Source organism: Carassius auratus, unplaced genomic scaffold (genome assembly GCF_003368295.1).
Source record: "Carassius auratus strain Wakin unplaced genomic scaffold, ASM336829v1 scaf_tig00215205, whole genome shotgun sequence".
In the NCBI taxonomy this organism is placed as follows: domain Eukaryota; kingdom Metazoa; phylum Chordata; class Actinopteri; order Cypriniformes; family Cyprinidae; genus Carassius; species Carassius auratus.
Window position 1 is genome coordinate 774,837 of NW_020527982.1, and position 23,587 is coordinate 798,423.

At 37.1% G+C, this 23,587-nt stretch overlaps 1 protein-coding gene, 1 long non-coding RNA gene and 1 pseudogene across 3 annotated transcripts; all 3 read left to right on the forward strand.

Annotated features, from left to right (window-relative positions):
- The first annotated feature begins 903 nt into the window (after window positions 1-903).
- On the forward strand, window positions 904-10,669 carry LOC113093961 (inosine-5'-monophosphate dehydrogenase 2). 2 transcript variants are annotated; one of them, XM_026259577.1, is made up of 15 exons: window positions 904-1,278; window positions 2,990-3,038; window positions 3,162-3,263; window positions 3,726-3,800; window positions 4,048-4,254; window positions 4,334-4,421; window positions 5,058-5,257; window positions 5,359-5,449; window positions 5,526-5,621; window positions 7,003-7,074; window positions 8,545-8,688; window positions 8,775-8,919; window positions 9,240-9,383; window positions 9,697-9,780; window positions 10,134-10,669. In XM_026259577.1, the coding sequence occupies exons 1-15, from the start codon at window positions 1,181-1,183 to the stop codon at window positions 10,153-10,155; spliced, it is 1,617 nt and encodes a 538-aa protein (XP_026115362.1). In that variant the 5' UTR covers window positions 904-1,180; the 3' UTR covers window positions 10,156-10,669. The 2 variants fall into 2 exon arrangements, with proteins under 2 accessions (XP_026115362.1, XP_026115363.1); XM_026259578.1 differs by lacking the exon at window positions 7,003-7,074 and having other exon boundaries at window positions 905-1,278.
- A 667-nt stretch (window positions 10,670-11,336) lies between these two features.
- On the forward strand, window positions 11,337-12,826 carry LOC113093976 (uncharacterized). Its single transcript, XR_003287950.1, has 2 exons — window positions 11,337-11,522; window positions 12,095-12,826. It is a non-coding gene; the product is annotated as an uncharacterized LOC113093976 (long non-coding RNA).
- Window positions 12,827-13,955: 1,129 nt separating this feature from the next.
- On the forward strand, window positions 13,956-23,214 carry LOC113093960 (DALR anticodon-binding domain-containing protein 3-like; annotated as a pseudogene).
- Window positions 23,215-23,587: the final 373 nt, after the last annotated feature.

Sequence of the window (23,587 nt, forward strand, 5' to 3'; positions counted from 1 at the left end):
ACATCTTAGAATATTAAATGTCTTTTGTTTTTAATTAGTTGAATGCACCCTGGCTAAATAAAAGTAGAATTAAAAGAAAAAAAGAAAAATCACTGATCCCAAAATTTTTTATATAAATGTAAATGTGCATTGGAAATTGCATTCATCCTGAGTCACCCCTGACACCAGAAGGTTAGAGCTGCCATAAATTAGTACAGTTCATATTTGCCAATTTAGGCTTACACAAAATTAGAGATATCGTAAATTGATTACTTATACTGTTCTTACATCGGGATAATTACAATTACCACAGCTATGAAATACAACATTTGGTCTTTATAAAAAAAATAATAAACAATATGCAATGTTGTATGAACCACTTTTCCTGATGTTTCATAAAGGATTTAGTTACCTTTAAAGTCCAACGTATACACAGCTCAGGTGCAAAGTTCACACTTCGGAGAAAGAAAAATATATAATACAAAAATATTAATATTAAAAAATTACAAGGCTTAAATGTGTAAAATTAATTGTATTACAGTTTTTTTTTTGCGGCCCTAATATTAGGAAAATTATTTCACAGTAAAAACAACACTCTTCCAATGGTCCTTGCCGCACGCTAGAAGGGCATTAGGTGTTTTCGCGCGCTCCCGGGCCTGCATATTCAGGACAGTTCATGCGAGCCAAATAAAGTCAGCCGCAGTGTGCACGAGATAAATTTAAATCGAATAAGTTCCCCTCGTGCTGAACACATGTGCGCGCGAGACATCGAGAACGACGATACAAACACCCCACGCTTACACTGCAACCCAGGGCGAAGAGATGAACCTCGGTCTCCAATATTAGGGAATGTTAAATAAAATCGTTTTAGCGAGTAAACGACCCCCCCCCCCCGGAAGTGACGTAGTAAGACAGCTTATTTATATCTGCGGAAGACGAGGCCATCCTGCAGACAGACAGGCACGTGTGACGCTTGTGGGCACTACAGGCCAGCTTCGGTCCCAAAAACAAGAGCACGCTAGGTCTTTCTTTGATTAAAGCCTGTTTCTTAATAGAAACCTGAGTTTTTTTTGGAGACATTTAGTGTCATTAGGTGCCGTAAGGACAGTTAGATTGAAAGCTCCGAGGAGAACACCCCTCACCGGACTGTGTGTGTGTGTGGCTTCTGTGAGAATTTGGACTTTTACGCTTTTCTGTCGCCATGGCGGACTATTTAATCAGTGGACAGACGGGCTACGTGCCTGACGACGGTCTAACCGGACAGCAACTCTTCAACTGCGGAGATGGCCTTACCTATAAGTAAATACCTTAAGTTGTGTCTCATACCCCTCTGTTTCATTTTCCATATGCCTGCTATTTGTTAAACATCAAACAAGCTTTCCAGTCAGCACTGCAGATGTGCTTACACCGTATGCAGCTTCATTTAAAACGTATAACATCGGCTGAACAACATGTAGGTGTCGTTGTTGGTCCACATTTGCCTGGTTAGCATCCAGCATGGCATGGCTATATGTTCAAAGGTTTCACGTGGGTCAGTACTGCATAGACGGATCCCTATGGAGGGCACATGTCAGTGTGTTGCAATGTGGCTTCACAAGGTTAAGACCGCTCGGAGGGACATCTTGGATTAACTGATGAACTGTAGGGGATCAATCATCTGCTGCCTTTCCATTGTGCTAAGTACAGAGGAGTAGAGTTACCACAGTCTATTTTTAAACCACTGACACCCCAAGCAGTCTCTCATCTCTCAAACCAGGCCTTCCAAATGCGCTATAAATAGTATGTTGTGGTTGTTTTCTCTTTACAAATTCTCTGGTGCCATGTAAAGCATATAATGTCTCCGAGTGAAAGCCTATCCGTGGCAGGTGCAAGTTTTTTTCCAGAAGCGCCTTTCGGTTTACCATCTAACACCAGGCGTGTGGGCTAATCGATTGTTTACTTTGGATATAATGAAACCTCATTATATTCAAAGTAAACAATGAATTGGCATACAAAGCAGCATTGATGTCCTCGATTTGATTCTTTAATACACTCGTAAACAACATGGTATGTGACCTAAATTATGGGCAGGACTTAGGTGGTGGGGGCCCCTGGGCTTGAGGTTATGTTTGGGCCCTATACCTACACTACATAAAAATGCCCTTAAATAGAACATCATTATGGAGTAACATAAAATACACAAACATATGCTTTGAGGTTCATAAATAGTACAATTAATAAGCAACATTTCTACGCTATAGTCAAAGTATAAATGTAATATTAAATATTCATTATAATATAATAAACAGGCTGTGTTCTCTCATTTGGGAGATTAAAACCTTGCAATAACTTTGAGCAAAAAAAAAGAAAACATGGAGATGTTGGCTTATTAGTATTCTAAGTTATTGTCATATCCGTGTCCTATTATTTAAGGTTCTTTTTTAATCAATAAATTCAATAGAATAAAAAAGACATGCTGGCTATTAATAATCAAATTAAATCACGATCAGCAATTTATAGATTGTGCATAAATGTTAAGTTTAAATATAACATTTTAATGTAAAAATATTAAATGATTGCAAAAATGAAATGAGCTACTTTTTAAAATAAGAAATTACAACCACCATTAGTAGGCATCAAGTGACTGTTTTAATGAGTGAGTTGAATCAACAAATTCCTTTTAAAAGCTGATTCATTTAATTTTGCAAACAACTGTACTTTATAGCCATTTATTACACAGGTCTCTTGTTTGTATGATAGGTTAAGTCCTATATCATAGGCATAGATATGTTATAAATAAAAAATATATATGCAGTAATATCACCACTCCTGAAAACACCCCCAAACTACTACCAATAGTGCAGGGAGAGGGAGTTCAATGCGATGCTGTCACAGATACAAGTATTATTCCTCAGGACAACCTTTTCCAGTTACATCTGTCAATTAATAGTGATATGTTCAAATATCACTGAAGCAGCTATAAATAAATGAATCTCCTAATTTTCACTCCCTTTTCACCATTGTCTTTTAGTGATTTCCTGATCCTGCCAGGCTACATTGACTTCACAGCTGACCAAGTGGTAAGTGAAACACACTGCTTTTGAACAGTAGTCAACAGTAGTCAGTTTTGTACACTCTACTGCTGGATGTATAATGTTGCTTGTGTATAATCACTGGTTTAATTTGATTGGCTCTCTATGCAGGACCTGACATCCGCGCTGACCAAACAAATCACAATAAAAACTCCACTGGTCTCGTCACCCATGGATACAGTCACAGAGTCTGGCATGGCCATTGCTATGGCGGTAAGACAACTGACACAAGATTACACAACAGAAAGTGCTCTTACTATTATAGGCATTTGAGTAAGCAGAATTATCTAAGTGAATGCATATTACAAAATAAAATATTATTTGCAAATATGCTGTGATTGCTGCATCATATTTTGATATCAATTGAATAAAAGTCCACATTAATCTGCATAGTAGTCTTTTAAATCTATGTCCATTAGCTTTTAGACCATATTTGCAAATATACTTCTAGAAGTTGACAATAAAAAAAATCTTTAAAAAGCTGACATGTACATCTAAAATATCCTTCCTCTTCCAGGTAAGTGGAGCTTATTTTCCTAAACAAAATCCTGTCCCGTCTCCCCAAAACCACATCCCACTTGGATGTTGAGTCTTTAAACTTAAATTTACAAAGATTGATTATCTATGTGTGTAGCATTTTGTTCTAAAGTCTGATATGATGATGTGTTTTCACAGCTGACTGGTGGGATTGGCTTCATTCATCATAACTGCACTCCAGAGTTCCAGGCTAATGAAGTCCGTAAGGTCAAGGTGAGTCTCTTCAGCTCTCTTTCTTTTACTCTTGTCTTTTTATGAATGTACCAGCTTTCTTTTCTCAGTCATAATGTTTTTCTTCTGTCCCCTACCCTGTTGTTGCAACATCGTCCTTGTGAATGAGAATCCACACCTCATTCTGTATTAAGTGATATGCATTGAGGTGACTCCCAAATACAAATGCCTAATAGAAAATCATTCTTCTCCCTCCCTTTCCCTCCACTTTTGATTGACCTCCGTTTAGAGGTACGAACAGGGTTTCATTACGGATCCGGTGGTGATGAGTCCTAACGAGCGGGTTAGAGACGTATTTCAGGCAAAAGCTCGGCATGGATTCTGCGGGATTCCGATCACGGACAACGGACAGATGGGCGGACGTCTGGTCGGCATCATTTCATCACGAGATATCGACTTCCTCAAAGAGTCTGAGCATGACCTGCCCCTCAGTGAGGTGGGTGGGGCTCAACGCAGAGGACGAGGTCTAAGCAGTTGTTACTGAACTCCGCTCACCTTAACTTTCTCTCTCTCAGGTAATGACTAAGAGGGAGGACCTGGTGGTTGCTCCAGCAGGAGTGACACTGAAAGAGGCCAATGAAATCCTCCAGAGAAGCAAGAAAGGTGGGGTAGACTTGAAGAATTTATGAGAGCCCTTTGCCCTTTTCTGTCTTCACACTTTCATGGCTGAGGAAAGTTTTGGATTAATCCTTGAACCAAATAAAACCATTTATGTGAATGATAATTATTCATTAACCTATATAGCAGTGTTTCATGCACCACTTCTCCGCAATGGCATGCCACAAAATAATTGCAAGATAATAATCTTGCAACTCGTTTTTGCTGATTGCATACAGTATAACTATGCTTTTAGTAAAGAGTGAATAATAGTTCTAGAATTCTAGAAGTGCACTTCTATCATTTAGATATTAAATATATTTTATCTTTCTGCTTGTAAATGATTTTGTATATCCATTCCATACCTCTTCTTAGAGGTCTATTCACTTATTTGTCTATGTGAATGATTTTAGCCAAGAATATAGGTGCTGACATGGTATAAAATGACAAAATATATAAGTAAAAAAAGTTCAATCTCTCAGAAAGACTCTCAATTTCATGAGTTATCATATTGAATCAGCATGATACAACCATCACTAAATAACTGAATATGTTCAGTTACTCAACTGCTGCAGAAGAATCAAGGCAGAATGCTGCAAGATTATTTTTTCATGTCACATTCTCAATATTTGTTTGCCATAGGGAAGCTTCCTATAGTAAATGAGGAGGGCAGTTTGGTGGCAATCATCGCCCGGACGGATTTAAAGAAGAACAGAGATTTCCCGTTGGCCTCAAAGGATTCTCGTAAACAGCTGCTTTGCGGCGCTGCCATTGGAACACACAATGATGACAAATACAGACTGGACCTGCTGGTGCAGGCTGGCGTAGATGTGGTTGTCCTGGTGAGGCCTGTTTTGGGCTTAATGTCTTTCAGTGAATTTGTTCTAGAAGATTGCTTATTTTTGTCCTATTTGGTTACACATTGTCTCTTTGCTCACTTTAGGACTCTTCCCAAGGAAATTCCATCTTTCAGATTAATATGATTAAGTACATAAAAGAGAAATATCCCAGCCTACAAGTCATTGGTGGAAATGGTTAGTTTAAAACCCAAAGCTTTTGAACGTAGTATCTCCAAACACACAGTTAACATGGGTTGTCTTTCTGCTGTAGTGGTGACTGCGGCTCAGACGAAGAATTTGATTGATGCCGGAGCGGATGCTCTGAGAGTGGGAATGGGCAGCGGCTCCATCTGCATCACACAAGAAGGTCAGTCAACCAATCCCATGCCTGAATACCTGCACCTCAGCCAATCACTGGCTGTATTTCAGCTGTCCAGTGCCTCCTTTGGTCCACTTTTAACATGGGTAGAGCAGTCAAACTTATGTGTCATTTCCCAAATAACCCTGCAATTTTGGTCTGCAAGGTAATTGTGCAGATTGATTGATTTCCACTCTTCCATCATTTTTCTGGGGTTTTAGAATGTGTGGAGAAAAGTTTTCATATTTTTGTTTGTGTGGTATTTTTCTATATTCTGTAGTTTTGAAGAATAATATGTATGCGTCTATATAAGTGTCTGTCTGTCCATTTGTATAGCTCTCTGTGACAAATGTCGTTCTGAATGATGGTAGTGTAGCACTGGAGGTTCTTCCTTGCCTCCATCACAGTTTTTATATCTTTTTACCTTTTTTCTCAGTTCTTGCTTTTTTGTGCTTTCTTTTCTCAATCGCATATTTTCTTTCTTCTGACCTGTTGTCTTTGTTACTTGCATTAGTTCCCTTTTTGTTTTATTTTTTATCAGCTCTGTTCCAAAATCTAGCAAAGACTGTTCCAGAAGCTAGGCTATACAATTATACTGCTTTCAGAGATACTCTACACTCTACATTCAGAAATTTTTTTTTGTTTTTTTTTTTTAAAGAAAGAAATTAATACTTTCATTTAGCAAGGACACATTAAATTGATTGAAAGTGACAGTAAAGATGTTGTTGTTTTTTTTTTTTTTTTTATAAAATATTTATATTTAAAATTAATACTGTTCCTTTTAACTTTCTATTAATCAAATAATCCTGAAAAAACTGCATCATGGTTTCCACAAAAATACTCTGCTCAACTGTTTTCATAATTGATGATAAGAGCCAGCATATTAAAATAATTTTTGAAGGATCATGTGACACACAGCTTTGACATCACAGAAATAAATTACACTTTAAAAATATGAAAAACTGAAAAGTTTTTCATGAATATTACAGTTCAATAATGCATTGTCAAAGACAGCTGACAAGATAAGCAAAAAATGTATTATAAATATAAGTTTTACTGAATAAAATAAGTAGATAATAGATAAGTATTCATTATAATATAATAATAAATAGATAAGTAATGTATTGTTTTACCCAGCATTTATGAGTGTAACCTTTTTTTACGCTTGGAGTATCATGCTGTTTGTTTGGCAACATGGTAACATCAAACCGTGTTGCACACAGTTGCAGCCTTTGTACTGCATTCCAAATCCATGCCTTACGAGATTCCATAACGATTAGTTACACTTCCTTAGAAGTAGGCAGCAAGGCAACTCACTAGGTTTTAGAACAGAGCTACCGTGTGCTCTTTCTCAGTCTCTATTTCCCTTTCTACAATTGTGTCTCTCTAGCGCCTCTCAGTATCCCTCCTGGTTTAAAGCTCCACAGCCCCAAAACCCCAACTACTGTTACGGGATACTCCAGTAAGTCCCTCCCACTGATCCCCATTCAGATCCCATTGGCTCACTATCTCACTCTGCCTGCTGCATTGACTGGTTAATGGCTCTGCATCATTAAAAGTAGTTGCTGGTTTTTGGGGTTTTGGATGCTTGTCATTGTCTGACTAACCTGTCAGTAATGGCGTTTGGCACTTCCTCTGATCCTAGTCTGTTACCCAGAATCCCTCACTAACAGACGCAAACTAGTTTGTGCAGTGGCTAGAAAAGGTATTTGGATATGAAAGTCACACTTAAACCTGCATCATTGTCATTGCATCATGAAAAAAAAACAAGTTAAGTGTGTGTGTTTGTACTTATGTATATGTTTTAGAGCTACTGGAGCATATAAAGTGCATTTGCTAACCAAAGCACAAATAACTGAGGGTTTCACAATCATCAGTCTCACTGCAGAGGGTTTTTGTTTTACACTTCAGTATAGTTTGTGTTCATTTGAGTCGCACCTTTTCTTTTTTCATTTTACAGTATGCAGAGTGTAGATGGTGTGACTTTAAAGAATACAGAAGGGGGTTGTGGGTAAAAAGTTGACAGTTGTCATTTTCCATTGCTGCTTCCCTCCTTCATTTCTTGTCTACTCTCATTCTTTGTCTTAAAACAATAAAAATGGCAAAAACTCCCATGGCTGCAGGGCATTAGTTCCAGGTGGTGATGATGAGAGGATGAAAGCATGGATTTCCATGCATCTTGCATGCAAATTTTCACTTGTTATGCTAATTACGGTAATATAATGCTTAGTTAAATTGCTTAAAATATTATAATTTGCAGTAGTAGTCTCAGACTTTTGTATCCCAAAATGTGGAAATAAGTGGGTTTGACAGGTGTGTGTGTAACATGCTCAACACTGCTAGATTTTCCTTTTTATTGTCATGTTCTTGCGAAAGGTCACAAACAGACAGTGGAGGAAAAGATTTTTGAATTTATGAATTATTCAAAAATGATTTCCTTTTGGTTTGTCCTTTCTCAGTTGTTATTGTTTGTCTAGACATGCTGAGGATTTTCTGACTGACCCCTATTTTTCTCCTCTCACGTTACCTCACCATTTATAGAAAATTTCACATTTAAACCCACATATATCATGTAATGCTAACTTTTTGTCTTTGAACTTAGTGAAGTTCAAAGAAGAGCCATGATTCAGATTTCTGTAATTCATTTTGGTTTGGCCTCATTTTGAATTGACATGTAATTCTGTCTCTGCAACGTTTACTGACTGGTTGATCATCACTGACTGAAGTCACATGACTGCATGAGTCAAGAATACACTGATAGTCATTCATGTGTTCATATGTCTATTTGTCTGTGTGTGAACAACAGTTAGTGGAAAGTATTTTTTCAGCAATGCATATGATTGTCCTCATCTATACTATATTTGTCCAATATGCAGGTTTAAGTTGATAGTAATTTGTAAGTAAGGGTCTGTATTTCTCATTGCTCTCACAGTGCTAGCATGTGGGAGACCGCAGGCAACAGCTGTCTATAAGGTATCAGAATACGCTCGGCGGTTTGGTGTGCCGGTCATTGCTGATGGGGGAATTCAGACAGTTGGTCACATTGCTAAAGCACTTGCATTGGGAGCATCTACAGGTGAGTTAGATATATAGATTCATGAGATATATACTAACTATACTAGTCAATGATTGATGCTTAATTTTGGTTCCTCTGTCTCTCAGTAATGATGGGGTCATTGCTCGCTGCTACCTCTGAAGCACCTGGTGAATATTTCTTTTCGGATGGGATCCGTCTGAAGAAGTACAGAGGGATGGGCTCACTGGATGCCATGGACAAGAACTTGGGCTCACAGACCAGATACTTCAGGTGTTATGCACATAAATAAATCCTTTTCCAAATACAATACTGTGCACTTATTTTTCTTAGTTTCAGCTACGATTTAGCCACAAATTACAGGTTCTTTTTTTTTTTTTTTTTTTTTTTTTGTCACAACTGCATATACTGTAGAGTAATGCTTGATGAAATATGGATATATTTATGGAATACTAGTTCAATGAGAATTTGAAACATTAATATAAGCTAATATCAAAAATAGCTTTTTGACTGAGAAAGTTCTTCAGAATATAAATTTTAACCATGTTCCTTCTCTCAACCCCTCTGTCATCTCTATCTCTCTCTTTTTTCAGTGAGAGTGATAAGATTAAAGTAGCTCAGGGAGTTTCAGGGGCTGTCCAGGATAAAGGCTCCATCCATAAGTTTGTTCCATATCTTCTTGTTGGCATACAGCATTCCTGCCAAGACATCGGTGCAAAGAGCCTCACACAGCTGAGGTACACGCAGTCGCACTTATTACTCGCATAACAGCAATTAAATGCATTCAGAGGGGCAGTGTAGCATTTCTGTGCCAGCAAACAATAAAAAAGAAAAATATATATAATAAAAAAAAAGTGTTAATTTCCAAAACAACAATTTCTTATCTTTGCAATTCTGTTTGATTCCTTTAGTGGCACTGAAATGAAACACTGCACCTTTAGCACAACAATGCACTGCTAAAACTGACACAAACCCAAATATTTATATGTTTGTGGTTCGAGACAAGTTGTCATTTTCTGTTTTCCCCCTTTCTTTCTCCATCTATCTCAGGGCAATGATGTATTCTGGTGAACTGAGGTTTGAAAAGAGGACAATGTCAGCTCAGATGGAGGGTGGAGTACACAGTCTACACAGGTAGCTGAACATTTGTACACTTAGTCTGAAGATATTGTACAATAACGATCAGTAAGATAACGGCCAGTAAGAAAAAACAAAACAATTGAAGACCGGAGTAATGGCTAATGGAAATTCAGCTTTGCCGTCACAGGAATAAATTACATTTTAAATAAATTAATGTAGAAATATGTTTTAAATTTTTTACATTTACAATTTTAAATTCAATCTTTGATCAAAGAAATAAATAGCATTGTGTTTGTAAGAGTACTTTCAAAAAGAAAATGTAAAATCGTTCTGAAACCACTTTTTTTTTTTTTTTGAATAATGTACAATTTAAAAAAAAAATTAACTGACCTTTTTTGTTCTTTCAGCTATGAGAAACGCCTGTTTTAAAGAAGACACTACAGATACCAGCACATGCATAGCCAAATGCACATAAATCCCCATTAATGGACTTCCACATACAGGCACCCAAACACACTGAGAACCTCAGCTTCCTCTTTCTTGTCTTCCCAGCCGCCTTTCCTCTTAGCGAGGAGAGAAACGGTGTGTGAATGTCTGCAAGCATATGCCAGTTTGCGTGAATGTGTGCGTTTGTGGGGAACGCATGCTGTCTGCTGTTTGTATCAGATGCCTTACATGTCAAAAAGAGATGTTTTTGATTGTAATCACTTGACAACTTTTGTTGGAAAATATACATTTTTTTGCCAAAAGGTATTTGTTTTGTCTTGATTAATAAAATACAAACATACCTGCATATGCATCATTATAAGCAATAAACAGTCAACATTCTTTGTCAAGAGAAGCAAACAGGATGATTGAGTGCAGTAGATCTGTGTGAAACAGGAAGTGTTGTATTTTAATGGGATTTCTGTCAAGTTTGTTATAAAAAGAGAACTGACCATTCAAGTTGGGTGCATGTGAGTACCTTCATAAAAATGTGCCTGTTATGTAAATTACAAAATTTTTCACTTGCATGTGTTTTTCATCATTAAATTAGTTTTCAAATCCTGAATCTGTGGGTGTGTGGGTAGACGTCTGCTGAACATTGACATTGGTACGTTATTCCTCATTTTGCAAGCATGTCTCAAGGGAACCAGCCTTCACCTCCAAAACTACAGGACTTTCCAAACAAGCGTTCACACATGCTCACTAATGGATCCGCACCTGGACAGGTTGGGCCGAAAGCTCCAGGTGGCTCCTCATTAATGAAATATGATATTGGCCTGTTAGTGAGCTCAGCCCAGCTGGGCCCAAATCTCCTAACGTTTTCATACACTGCAAAAATGAAAGGACTGACAGATCTATATTACTGTGCAGCAATATTGCAATATATAAAAAAAAAAACTTTCATGATTAAAATATATATATATAAATATATATAAATGTTCATTTTTAACTACAATAGAAATGTGTATATATATTGTTGATAATAATAAATAATATTATATATATTACACCTACAATCAAATGAGTGCATCAACCATAATAGTAGAAGCACTTTTTGATGCAACAAAGAAATATAAATTAAAAGAAAGAGATCTGAATTATCAGAAGAGAAAAGAGAAGGGAAAGACACTGAGATGTTTGGAGGGGGGAGGTTGTGGGCAGTCTAGTGAAGAAGTGAAAGTGAAAATGTTCCTCAGATTTCTGAGGAGGAAGTCAGTAGGCATAAATACGCGAACGCTCTGACAAACTCGCACAAGCCAGGGAGCAGAGAGAGGGAGAGAGCACGAAAAGAGGAGGAATGACGGGAGCAGGTAACAGAGAGTTAATCTTCTCATCTCTTTCATACCTGTCTGTATTTAGTTGTCATGTACAGTGTGTCTCCTCTCTTGTCGTTTATCACAGTGATAAGTAGTTTTCTTTCATTTATCTTCACCTATAGTTCCACTTGATTCTTTCATTTGTTAACTTGTCTTCTCTTTTGCAAGTAGATCGCTCTGAAATGAAAAAATAATTATGCAAATGTACATTGATACAAACCGTCTCTCGTTTATTTGTCTGCTCATCTTTTCCTCATTCATTTCACTGAGTTTGGCAAATATATAAAAATCTACACACACGCACAAAGAAGGACATGCAGTGAAAGATCAACTAGTCTTCACTAAAGTATTTATAATGTGCCATCAAGGCTGTTTTTTTTTTTTTTCTAAAATGAAGCTTCATATTTCAGGCTAGTTCCTCCTTCATTTTACTTCATGTGACTTTCTTTAGTCAAATTTATATCCTGTTTAATCTCACTTGTCATTTTGTCTTCATTTACTATGTATAACCCCCTTTCTCCTTCCCTCCCTCCCCCCCTCTCTCTCTGCCCACTCTTCTCTGATAGGGAACAGGTTTTTCAAGACACAAGTCTTCAGATGAAACGAGATAAATAAACAAGTTTGATTCTTTCGCAGAGGCACCAAACTTGTTTGTGGTAAAAGCTGTTTGAATGTTATTTCTTTTTCCTTATTTAATAAAGGTACACTTGATAAATGTAAGCAGCTTGAAATTTCCATACGAAAAAAAAAAAGTTAAATGATGAAGTATTGGCAGATGTGTTTGTTCACAGAGTGTAAATGAAAATGGCCACAGCAGTTTGGAAGTTAACGGAACCCATAATGCAGCTGTTTGCTTGATTGACAGCTGGCTATGGATTCCGTGCCCTTCCTCTCTTGCAGGAGCTTGAAGATGAAAATTGTGTGTGCTGGAGGAATTCAGGAGTTGGCCTCATTCAGATATGATATTATATGTGAATTTTACATCAGTATAACTTGAAATGTATTTGAATATATATACAAGGTTATGGTTGGGTCAGAAATGTGTATGTGTGTATGTGTGTACAGCATATGAGGTCTGATGTTGCTCTGGAATGACACGTTTTCTCCCGGATTGCCAGAAATATGTTTAGCCACCGGGAACTTCGTGTCAGCCCAGATAAGCATCACTTCCTGACAAGATCTTCAGAATCCTCAGTGTTCAGTAATCAGTAAATCTCATAATCTCTTACTAAAATGCTTCATCAGACATTTGAGTGTTGTCTCTGGAATTCTCCAATAAATTAAGAACATTTGCCATGCATCACTTGTCGACTTTTTATTTTATTTTTATTTTTTACTTTTTGTGTCTTTTTCATCAAAACTCCTAAATATTTTTTTAGATCTACATGGAGAGGAATGATAGAGGTTTGTGTTTTCAATAGTTGAGTGATCTGAAGCAGGTTTTGGATGATTCGGTTTGTAGATTTTACTCTGCCTAGAGGATATAAAGTGAAATCTTTGAGTCAGTGTTGCTGTTTTAGTTGTGTAGTTTTGGGAAGAGATCTAGATCTTACTGTCAACCATAACATGTGACTTGCAATCTGGGCCAAGTTCAGCTCTTACAGTCAATTGTTACCTGCACCAAACAAAGCAGAAGTACTCGAATAAGCAGCTGAACAACCAGCATTCAAATATGCCTCATTATGTCCAGATCTTATTTTTATATGCTTTTCTGAAGAAAAATATATAAAACCATTTACAGGTGGTGTCTTATTACTGTTCCATACAGAAATACTTTAGTATATCAGAAGTTGTTGCATGTTGATGCTTTTTAAACTTGTTTATGCTGGAAACAATATTCCTGAGACAGTCTGTCTAAACATTAAATAGAATAAAAGGGTGGCTTGTATTTATTTCTTTTATATATATTTTATATATATATCCATTAAAAATAACTAAATTTTATGGAGATAAAGGAATTTTTCACCTTTAGTCACCCCAAAACTAAAGTATCCTGTCTGAAAGCTATCATTTTGTATATTTAAATAGGTAGTCATCTCATTTATCACCAGTAAAATATGAGTGCCACAAGGATCGGTCCTAGGTCCTCTGTTATTTTCAATATACACGTTACCCCTTGGTAATATTATTAGAAAATACGGGATTAGTTTCCACTGTTATGCTGATGATACTCAACTAGACATCTCAATGAGAACAGATGAAACTTCTAAATTATCTAAGCTAACAGAGTGCTAAAAATTAAAAAGATTGGATGACCAATAATTTTCTATTAAATTATTATTAATAATTGAATTTATTATAACTATCCTAACTATTACTCAACCTAGTTTTCTTTTCTTTTCAGAAAGCCAGAAATTAAAAGCAGAATGTGCATCCTGCGGTTTTACATTAAATTAATGAAAATAGTGACGTATAGCTTTTGCGTAAAATGTGTGGTGAATACTTTAACGATGATGAATACGCTTTACCTTATACAAAGCTATCAGAATATAACACAATAAATACAGTCACGTAGGTTTAGAACCAGAAAATTAAGAAGAAGAAAAAAATACATAACTTGCATTTTTGAGTGAACTAACGAAAAATATCAGTGATAAGAAAAGTAATCCATAGCATATCAAAATAATGGTCTAGATAATTTAAAATAAAACTGTTTATGCACAAAACGTATTTTATCAAAAGAGCACTTTTACTTTCTGTTCTGTAATTGACTGATTTTGCCACACTCAAAATGGCAAAATGGTGCCTTGTATATCTATGGTCGCAACCGGTAAAAGGTGATACAAGATAATATGCCCCCCTCTAACCAGTGATATTTTTAACGTTCCGGTCCCCATACATATGTTATGATTGGTGATCAATCGGAGCACAGCACCGTAGTGCTGTTACATCACTCACTTCTTAGTAACATTCCTCGAGTCCAGGCACTTATAACAATGTCAACATATTGACCTTAATCATGGTGGAAGCCGTTCCTTTCAGCATCGCGTCCACCGTCAAAGCGTTGAGCGGCGCGTTGCGGAGAGACGTTGAACATGAAGCCGAGTTCAGCCGCGAGCGAGAGAAGCTCTGGTTCAAGGAGAGCAGCGCCAAAAACCTGAGAAATCGTGACTTCTTGTCACCCAACACGGCTCTGACGACGTTGTACGACGATGGAAAGGTCAGTCTTAAATATGTAACGTTACTTACATGTGGGTTTTGTATTTTCTGTAATGAGCTCTTCCTGTCCTGCGGTACTTACAGATGGGGATTTTATACGCGTGGATGGGTGGATATTTTAAGCATTTGCTTGGACGTGTAGTTATGCATCGCTAAGTCAGTGACACGTTTGGCTTTTATTTGTGCGCGTCAGTCGCCGTGAGGGGCTGACGCGCTGTTTTGTTTATTTTTGAATATTAAAGTGTTATTGATTGTGCGCCGGTGTTACGGTTTAACTGGTTACCGTGTTATCTGGTGACCAACTTCCTGTTTAGGTCTCCGCTGCAGATGTGCTGGAACGACGGCAGCAGATTCGCCGATTCTGAAAGCACAAACTGACGTGATATTAAGTGTCTAATAAACGCAGACTTGCTCCTTGCATGATTTTGATATTCTTACAGAGATAACAAGTTATAGGTATGATCGCCCGTAGCGGCTGGAGTAAGTAGGATAAACAAAAAAATAAAATAAAGTAAATCTGTGTTGGCACGGGTTTCGAACACGCGCTAAAAGACGACGCGCCGCGAGACGACACTCACGAACCACCGCGCCACCGATCTTCACATTATCGGCTCCAGATCTCTGGATTCAACACAGGACTCTCGGCGTCACATCGTGAAACGGGCTGAATCAAGGAACTGTGACCGTGTTAACTTGTGACCTCTGTTTGCAAGCCAAAATCCAATTTTACTGTTGTTATAAGTTAACAATTCCAGCCAAAGCGCTTCTAATGCTGCTAAATGATTTGATACGATCTGAAAATTACTCATCGTCAAAAATTACGAAACCCATTAATGTAAACATGCATAACAACAGCCCAACGTTTAAGTAGCTTAGTTACATTGGTTCATTGGCAAAACACATTCTTACAGTGGCAGGTGGCCCACATACACTTCTTATTTTACAACATAAGAAAAGATATATATCACCTGTCATCTATCCAAGACAACATTTAAAGTGTTACTAAATAGCCACAACTTTTAAAGAGTGTCAAAAACACTAGTAAAAATCAGTATTTCGAAATGGATCCATATCTGTTGGGACATTGCTCCCATGCAACCTCTCAGCCACAATGTCAAAATATGTAAATGACAAATTTCCAAAATCTTTCAATCAATGCTCCACAAGTTATTTTTCACCATCACAATCCCTTTTATTGTAAGATACAATGGATTTACAGGTACAAGGAATTTATCTTGGTGTACTAGACATTTGTCAAAAATATAAAGAAAACAAAATGAATCAGAGAAATGTTAATGCTCAAATCAATCATGCTACAAAAGACAGTGTACACAGAAGTGGTTCATTTCACTGGTTCATAATCACTAAGCTCATTGGTTTGACGATGCCATCACTAAATCAGTGAACTAACTTTAGCTGGAAAATTACTGTTGTTCTCCATTTTCCTGTTGACACTGTAAAGCTGCTTTGACACAATCAGTATTGTATAAAGCACTATATAAACAAAGGTAAAAAACAAATTCATATAACACTTCTAGAGGACTTTTCACTGCTTTACCACACACACACTTAAACACAAGCAGGACAAATCAAATCTTCCTCAATAGGAGGCTGACCAACACAGTTCCAGTGAAACCATAGGTCACATGTGATATTAATCTGTGAAGAATGCATGTTGCACTTTAAAGACAATGTGCCTGTGTTAACTTGTTTATCATCTATTTTGTTTAATAAAGATTATGTGAAATATTATCTATTATATTATCTAAATGCTGCTGAAAAACCTGAATAAAAACAGAACATTTTCACGAGCTTTAATGGTTGTAACAGAAATGGCCATTTGGGTTCAATAAAAACTTTGATGGTCTTTGCATGTAAGTCTGTAATGACAATTTTATGTAGTCAATTGTGCTTTGTGTCTAGTTGATTTCAATTCAGATGCATACAATCACAACCATTCAAGCAGAAAAATATGTTGCAAAGTTATTTAAACAAAGTAAATTACACTTTACAGCAAAGTAAAGCAACCTATTATTATTAAATATTGTTCCTCAAAGTGAAATGATGCATTCTGTACATCTAGTTTTGCAGTTCATAGCCAAGAAATGTATGTGGGCTGCCTGCCACTGTAAGAATGTGTTTTGCCAATGAACCAATGGAACTAAGCTACTTAAACGTTGGGCTGTTGTTATGCATGTTTACATTAATGGGTTTCGTAATTTTTGACGATGAGTAATTTTCAGATCGTATCAAATCATTTAGCAGCATTAGAAGCGCTTTGGTTGGAATTGTTAACTTATAACAACAGTAAAATTGGATTTTGGCTTGCAAACAGAGGTCACAAGTTAACACGGTCACAGTTCCTTGATTCAGCCCGTTTCACGATGTGACGCCGAGAGTCCTGTGTTGAATCCAGAGATCTGGAGCCGATAATGTAAAGATCGGTGGCGCGGTGGTTCGTGAGTGTCGTCTCGCGGCGCGTCGTCTTTTAACGCGTGTTCGAAACCCGTGCCAACACAGATTTACTTTATTCATTTTTTTATTTTTATCCTACTTACTTCAGCCGCTACGGGCGATCATACATATAACTTGTTATCTCTGCAAGAATATCAAAATCATGCAATGAGCAAGTCTGCGTTTATTAGACACTTAATATCACGTCAGTTTGTGCTTTCAGAATCGGCGAATCTGCTGCCGTCGTTCCAGCACATCTGCAGCGGAGACCTAAACAGGAAGTTGGTCACCAGATAACACGGTAACCAGTTAAACCGTAACACCGGTTCCCGCCTCCTTCTTCCCGATGTATATGGAGTTTTAATATCGTTACACCAATATTAAAAACCATTTGACTTGTAAGTTAGGCAATTGAAGCAACCGCAATGTCATAGTCACGTTCAGAATTTCACCAAACAACGGCGAATGTGACCTCACCTCAAGTTCTCAAAGTTGGCATGCCATAAAACGCAAATGAATTGATTGGATCGCTGGATCATTGTCATTTGCTAATTGTCGTGATCTCATGTGAGTGACAGGTTACTGAAAGGGAGGGATTACTGTCGTCATTGTGATTACGTCATTGTGAGGGGGCGGGGACAATGTTTTTGATGATTATTATTGATATTATTTGAAAAAAAGTAATGTGCAAATATAAATAAATCTAAAGGCAATATTCTAATATTACAAAAACATGAATAGTCAATTTTGATTTAGTTTGAAAATATTATCTTGTCTCATTCTTGTTGGTTTTGTGCATTGTTTCAAATCACTTTATATCATTTTCAACAAAAGTTTTGATTTAATGAGAAAGTGTCCTTGGGCAACAGCACTATATATTTGATTTGTGTTTTTAGGTTCCCACTGATGTCCTCAGTGGTGTTCGCTCTCTCCATGGCAGTGGTGTATTGCCGATAGGAGCCACTGACGTGACAGCAGAAGGCCTGCGTGTGTGTGTGGATCGCTGTGCAGCATTTAAAGGTGTTTTATGTGGAATAATGCCATATCTGAGACCTGCTGCTCAGAGACAGGGCTGTATCCTCATCAACTGTCCTGCGCTCCACACCAAACAATCCATAGCATCTCCAGATACACTAGCTCTGGGGCAGCTACGGACCGTTCTCATTGCTGACTACCTCGGGGCACATCTCAGAAGACAAGGGTGTGTGATTTGACTTTTGTGATATTGGCATAAATTTAGTCTCCAGAAGGAGAGATTAATCAACTATTTCTTTATTTCATTTAGGTACACCGTGTCCTTTTGTCCAGCCTTGCCACAGGACAGTGACATTGTCAACTTTCTGAAAACACTAGGCATTGATTGGCCGACAGTCCCTGTCAGCTGCACCAATGAGGACAGGGAGGAGAAGATGAAAAAGGTTTTAGAGAACTCAACTTACAGAGACCGAGAGATAGAGAAGGGGAAAAGGAGAAGCAGAGGAGAGGAAATAGAGGGAGAGAAAAGGGGGATAAAAGAGGAAGTTAGGATAAACCTTAAACAAGTGCTACAGGACAAGAACGTTCAGGGATATGATCCCAGTCTTGGCACTTGTACAGGTGAGCTGTAGTGTGTTTATTAGGGATTTAACGGGTTACATTTCTCATGGTTTGGTCTGTTTGGTAACTAAATGTCATTATTAGGGTTGCATGAGTAGAATGTTTGATGTAGAGATTTTAATTTTTTATTTTTTAATTCATCACCATTAGTCAACATTGGAATTTTAATTGTACTTTATTATTTCATCCATTATTTGCCTTTAGACTTTTGCCATGATCTAATATTCACTTAAAATGTGTTTAATGACACTGTTAAATATATTTTCATGTAAATGTATGCATTTTTCAAAACTGAAAGTTTTATGTGGTTATGATTGATTTTAGTTTGTAGTGTTTTCTTTTTAATTTAATTGACAAAGTTGTGTAGAATTCCAGCCAATTGATCAGTTATTGACCTTAACATGAAAATAATTATAATCTCATCAGTAGTAATGATTTTAATACAAATGCATCATTAAATTTGTCAACAATGCCTAAGATGCGACATGTCAGCACTTATCCAATAGAACTCCTTATAGAAGTGGTGCAGGAAATGATAGTTACTGCACAAAAGCTTCTCTTGTGAGCTTTTAGATGATAGATGATTTAGATTATTATTATTATTTTTTTTACATTTCATAATTTTTAGTTATGTTTTCAGATGAGAAAAGATTAAATGATGAGATGAACTGGACCGTACTGAGCCATGTCAACCAGAATTTGGACTTTTACTCCTACAGTGTTTCAGTGATAAACTATTGGATAGCCTTAGTTTTCTTCTGTTTTATGCATAAGTCAGTAATTTCTCTCTTTTAAGTGCACAGAGAAGCTTTGTGTCATCTGGCCCAGCTGGACAGTGCAAGCACAGATCTCCCTGTGAGTCAAAAGTACCCTCTGTCTGGATAATATCTGTCTGCTTCACATTACAGTGAGTGACCATGTTTAGTAGGACGCTTGTAATAGATTTCTCTGTTTCAGGTCTCTACGGCAACAGCCCTGGCATGTCACTTCCTGTCAGGACGAGTTTCGTCAGCAGCAAACAGCCATGTTGTGGAGAGCAGCGGGTGCAACAGCAGTGCAGGTTTCACATATGTGCCCATCAGCCATTTCAGCATGCTTTACATATTAAACAATTGCTCTCTGTTTTGTATTTACTATTTCCTGTAACAGGAACTTTTGGTTGAACCTACCAAAGGACTTATTATTTTATTTATTTGTATTTTTTTTTCCTAAAGTAGCCAATAGGTTTTATTTATATCAGTAATTAGTATAAACCATGCTATGAACCATAGCTTTGGTACATCCTATGGGCAAAGGTCATGCTCATTTAGAGAGCATTTAATTGAATCTGATCAATATTTACTCTCCACTTCCTGGAAGAGCAAGTTTGTAAAACCGTATGTGTAAAAGTGTGTATAACTGTTTTAGGTGTAAAGTAGCATACTGATGGAATAAAATCTTCAAGACATTGAAGGAAACCCATAATAAGTTGTAAAGTCTTTACGGCAATATCAAGCCATTGTAATACTCCCAAATGGATGAATATACAATGTTCAGCTTAGAGGCTGCACATTTGGACATTACTACATTTTAGACAATCTCTGCTGGAAAATGAATGATTGCTTTCTTCCTCTCTATTAGAGATTGGTGATTTGTGGTCCTGTTAAAACTCCTGGCATTCAGATGAATGCAGCTCAGTATTTTCAGTAAGGCAAAACTTTAGAAAAGCAACTCTCTATCAACGTTATCACAGCTCTTTTTAATGCTTTATCAATTCTACAAATCATTCTTACAATATTTAAGTTTATAAGTCTGATGACTACATTGGTGCATGTTTGGCTGTATATTTCTGTAGGTTAAGAAAAGCTCAGATGAAAGAGGCCTCAGAAATGAAGTGTGGAGACCAAGTTGAAGGTGTGTTTATCTGTGCATTCTTGAAAAGTGAATTTTACAGCCATATTGTGATACATGTTCATTCCAGTTGCAAACACTCTGTGTGCCATTGTTTAATTTTCCCTTAAACTCTTTTAAGGTCAGACGTGGGATGACATCATTAGAATCATGACCTCAGCTACCGTGAGGTTTGAACTGCTGTCCACAGTGCACACAAGTCCGGTGTGTGTATTTGCATGTGTGTTTGTGGGTGGAATATATCTTTTCCTGCATCAGAGATGATTGCCAACTCTATTTCAGGTGACCTTAGATGTTCAGCGGGACAGTGGTGTGTCCACAAAGGGCCCAAGGGGTGGAGTATTTGTCATGTATAACTGTGCTCGTCTTCACACACTTTTCAGCAGCTATGAGAAAGGGGTGGAGCAAGGTAACACACATACACACTGTAGTGTTCTTGACTTATGAATCATATTCCAAGCAGTATTATCAAGACAGTAGTCATGGAGAAGTTGTTTTTTAAAGCAGTATGACTACAACCAGATTTGAACTATTTGTCGTTGTATATATGTTTAAAATGTAACTTTATTAGGCAAATGCTTTTTTTGTTAGTTACTATTCTAAACTTAGGTAACAGAAAAGCAGTGAAAGACATTATGTGACAATGCAAAAATGCACAGAAAAAAATACAGAATTTAACAACAATAGCCAATATAGTCTGTGCAACAGAGGTGTGGTATTCCCATCTTTCTCCATTGGGCCTTTTGATTAACGGCATGTTAAGTAGTAATGTAACAGGGGAAATATTGTGTCCATTTGTGAAATCTTATACATGTCTATTTTAAAATATGAAGGTCTTTATCCTGAAATCCCTGATGGCACAGAGCTGGACTTTTCTGCCTTAAAAGAGGAGGTAAAGTAACTAACGTGACTTAATGATCCTGTTATTGCTAAAAGTCTTATTTGTTGTGTCCTTATTCAAGTATTCAAAATTATTCTTCAGTTGCCAGGAATAAAAACGTATGCCAAATGTATTCAGACAAGCTCTGTTTTGTGTTAAGTGGCATAGAAGGTTTGTTTTTAAGTTGTTATATTTTGTGTTTAGGGGGAGTGGCTTCTTCTCTTCAATTACCTCATTCCATACTCTGAGCTGCTGGACCAATCAGGACATATCCTGGAGCGCGAAGGGTGTACAGCCAGAGTTAATCTTAGGACTAAACAGGTACTTAAAAAAAAAATAATGTTTTGTTTTTTCAGTTGGACTTTGTAATGTGGTTTTGATTTCAAGGCAATTCCTAGTCATCTCAGCCAGTCAAATCTCTTGTACTTTCTGCTGTCTTGGCTTCGTTAGTACAGCAATCCGTTACTGAAATGTATGTGTTTTGTTTGTCTTGTCAGGTGTGCAGATTCTTGGTGTCTCTCAGTAAAGATTTTAGCTCCTACTACAACAGAGTTCACGTCCTTGGGGTAAGACATTATGCCTCTGTGTGGTTGTTCATGAATCAGTTTATGAAACTGTATCTGTTTAAATAAGGACGTTTCACATTCTGTTAGACACTGGTTAGTCTATGTGTGTGTGTGTATCAGCATTAACAGTGATTCATGTGATTAAACAAGTTCAGGGCCATTCATTTCTGATCCTTCTCTTTCTTTCTCTCGCTCTCTCTCTTCCTTTAGGAGCCCCTGCCTCATCTTTTCAATCAGATGTTTTGTCGTTTATTGTTGCTTAGAGCATTAAGAGAACTTTACCACAGCGCCCTGGACTCCCTTAATCTTCCCCCAATTCCCCAGCTATAGCAGAAAGCCTACACCAACAGCCACAAACTCTCTTCCTTAACAGCCAGCACTCTTCCATTTTTCTCAGCTAGTACACTTTAGAGACCTTCCTCATAGCCACAGTTGCCTGGCCATCAAGACCTTAAAAAAGACTGAAATGCACTACACAAGGCAGGATGGACCCCACTGAATATGTCACTATTCAACCCATTCATTCAATAAATTATAATTAGTCTGAGAATTCGCCCCACCAATGTCGAAAGAAGTTGCTTTCTTTCACAGTGAATTTAAATTCTCCTGCACCATGTCCATCAATTCTGACCTTCTACATGAATATGGATTCGGTGTAATAATGTTTAATTGGTGTAAGTGCCCAGATCTATTTGTTTAACTCTGAACACATATTGTCAGCGTAGCACATTTGTTCTTACAGTCTGATAGATGCATATGCAGTAAACTATCTGTCACCACTGTTTCTTATTAGGAATTATGTCAGACTTCATGATCTGGGATGCTACTTCCTTTATCTGTCCCAAATACAGAGTCTTAATTATCAAGTTTCCCCCAAGTTTCCCAAAGTGTACAGGCGTACTACTGAGATTCCTCATGTGCCATACAGTTGAGATGTGTTGGTACTCTCACTTTTCACAGATCTGTCCCATATGCCACACAGTATTCAAAGCCCTGAGAGTACTCAACACATTTACTGTGACTGTGTAAAATTCTCACAATTCAAAGTTTTTGTTAGTGGTGATTTCACTCAATGTATTTAAAAAAACAGCAACCCTGCAGAGACTTCATAATTAAAAGAGTGTCTGCTTCAACCCCTGAATTGGTTGTTTTTTAAGTGTTCAAATGTTTGACATGAGACTTTATGGTAAGAGTTATTACCATTAGTTAATGCATTAGGTAACCAACAATGAACTTAATTATTATTATTATTATTCTTTTTTTTTTTTTTACTTTATTCAGAATTGTTCATGGTACATCAACTAATTTTAATTTATGAAATGATTTTGTGTATGATAGATTTGTATTGGATATAAACATTAACCTAGATTATTAAGTATTATAAAGTATTAGCAAATTGCATTAACTGTTATTAATGCATAGAAATTTTGACACTTCTCTTCAGTCATAAAAAAAAAATGAACAGATTTGCCCCATGGATATGATTTTAAGGCACTTATTTTTTTTTAACTTGA

What these genes read in the sequence shown, in the direction of transcription:
- LOC113093961 (XM_026259577.1), top strand. Translation starts at nt 1,181, where the DNA reads ATGGCGGACTATTTAATCAGTGGACAGACGGGCTACGTGCCTGACGAC. An exon ending in CATCTGCATCACACAAGAAG is followed by an intron (nt 5,622 to 7,002) that starts GTCAGTCAACCA and finishes GTGTCTCTCTAG; the next exon opens with CGCCTCTCAGTATCCCTCCT. An exon ending in GGAGTACACAGTCTACACAG is followed by an intron (nt 9,781 to 10,133) that starts GTAGCTGAACAT and finishes TTGTTCTTTCAG; the next exon opens with CTATGAGAAACGCCTGTTTT.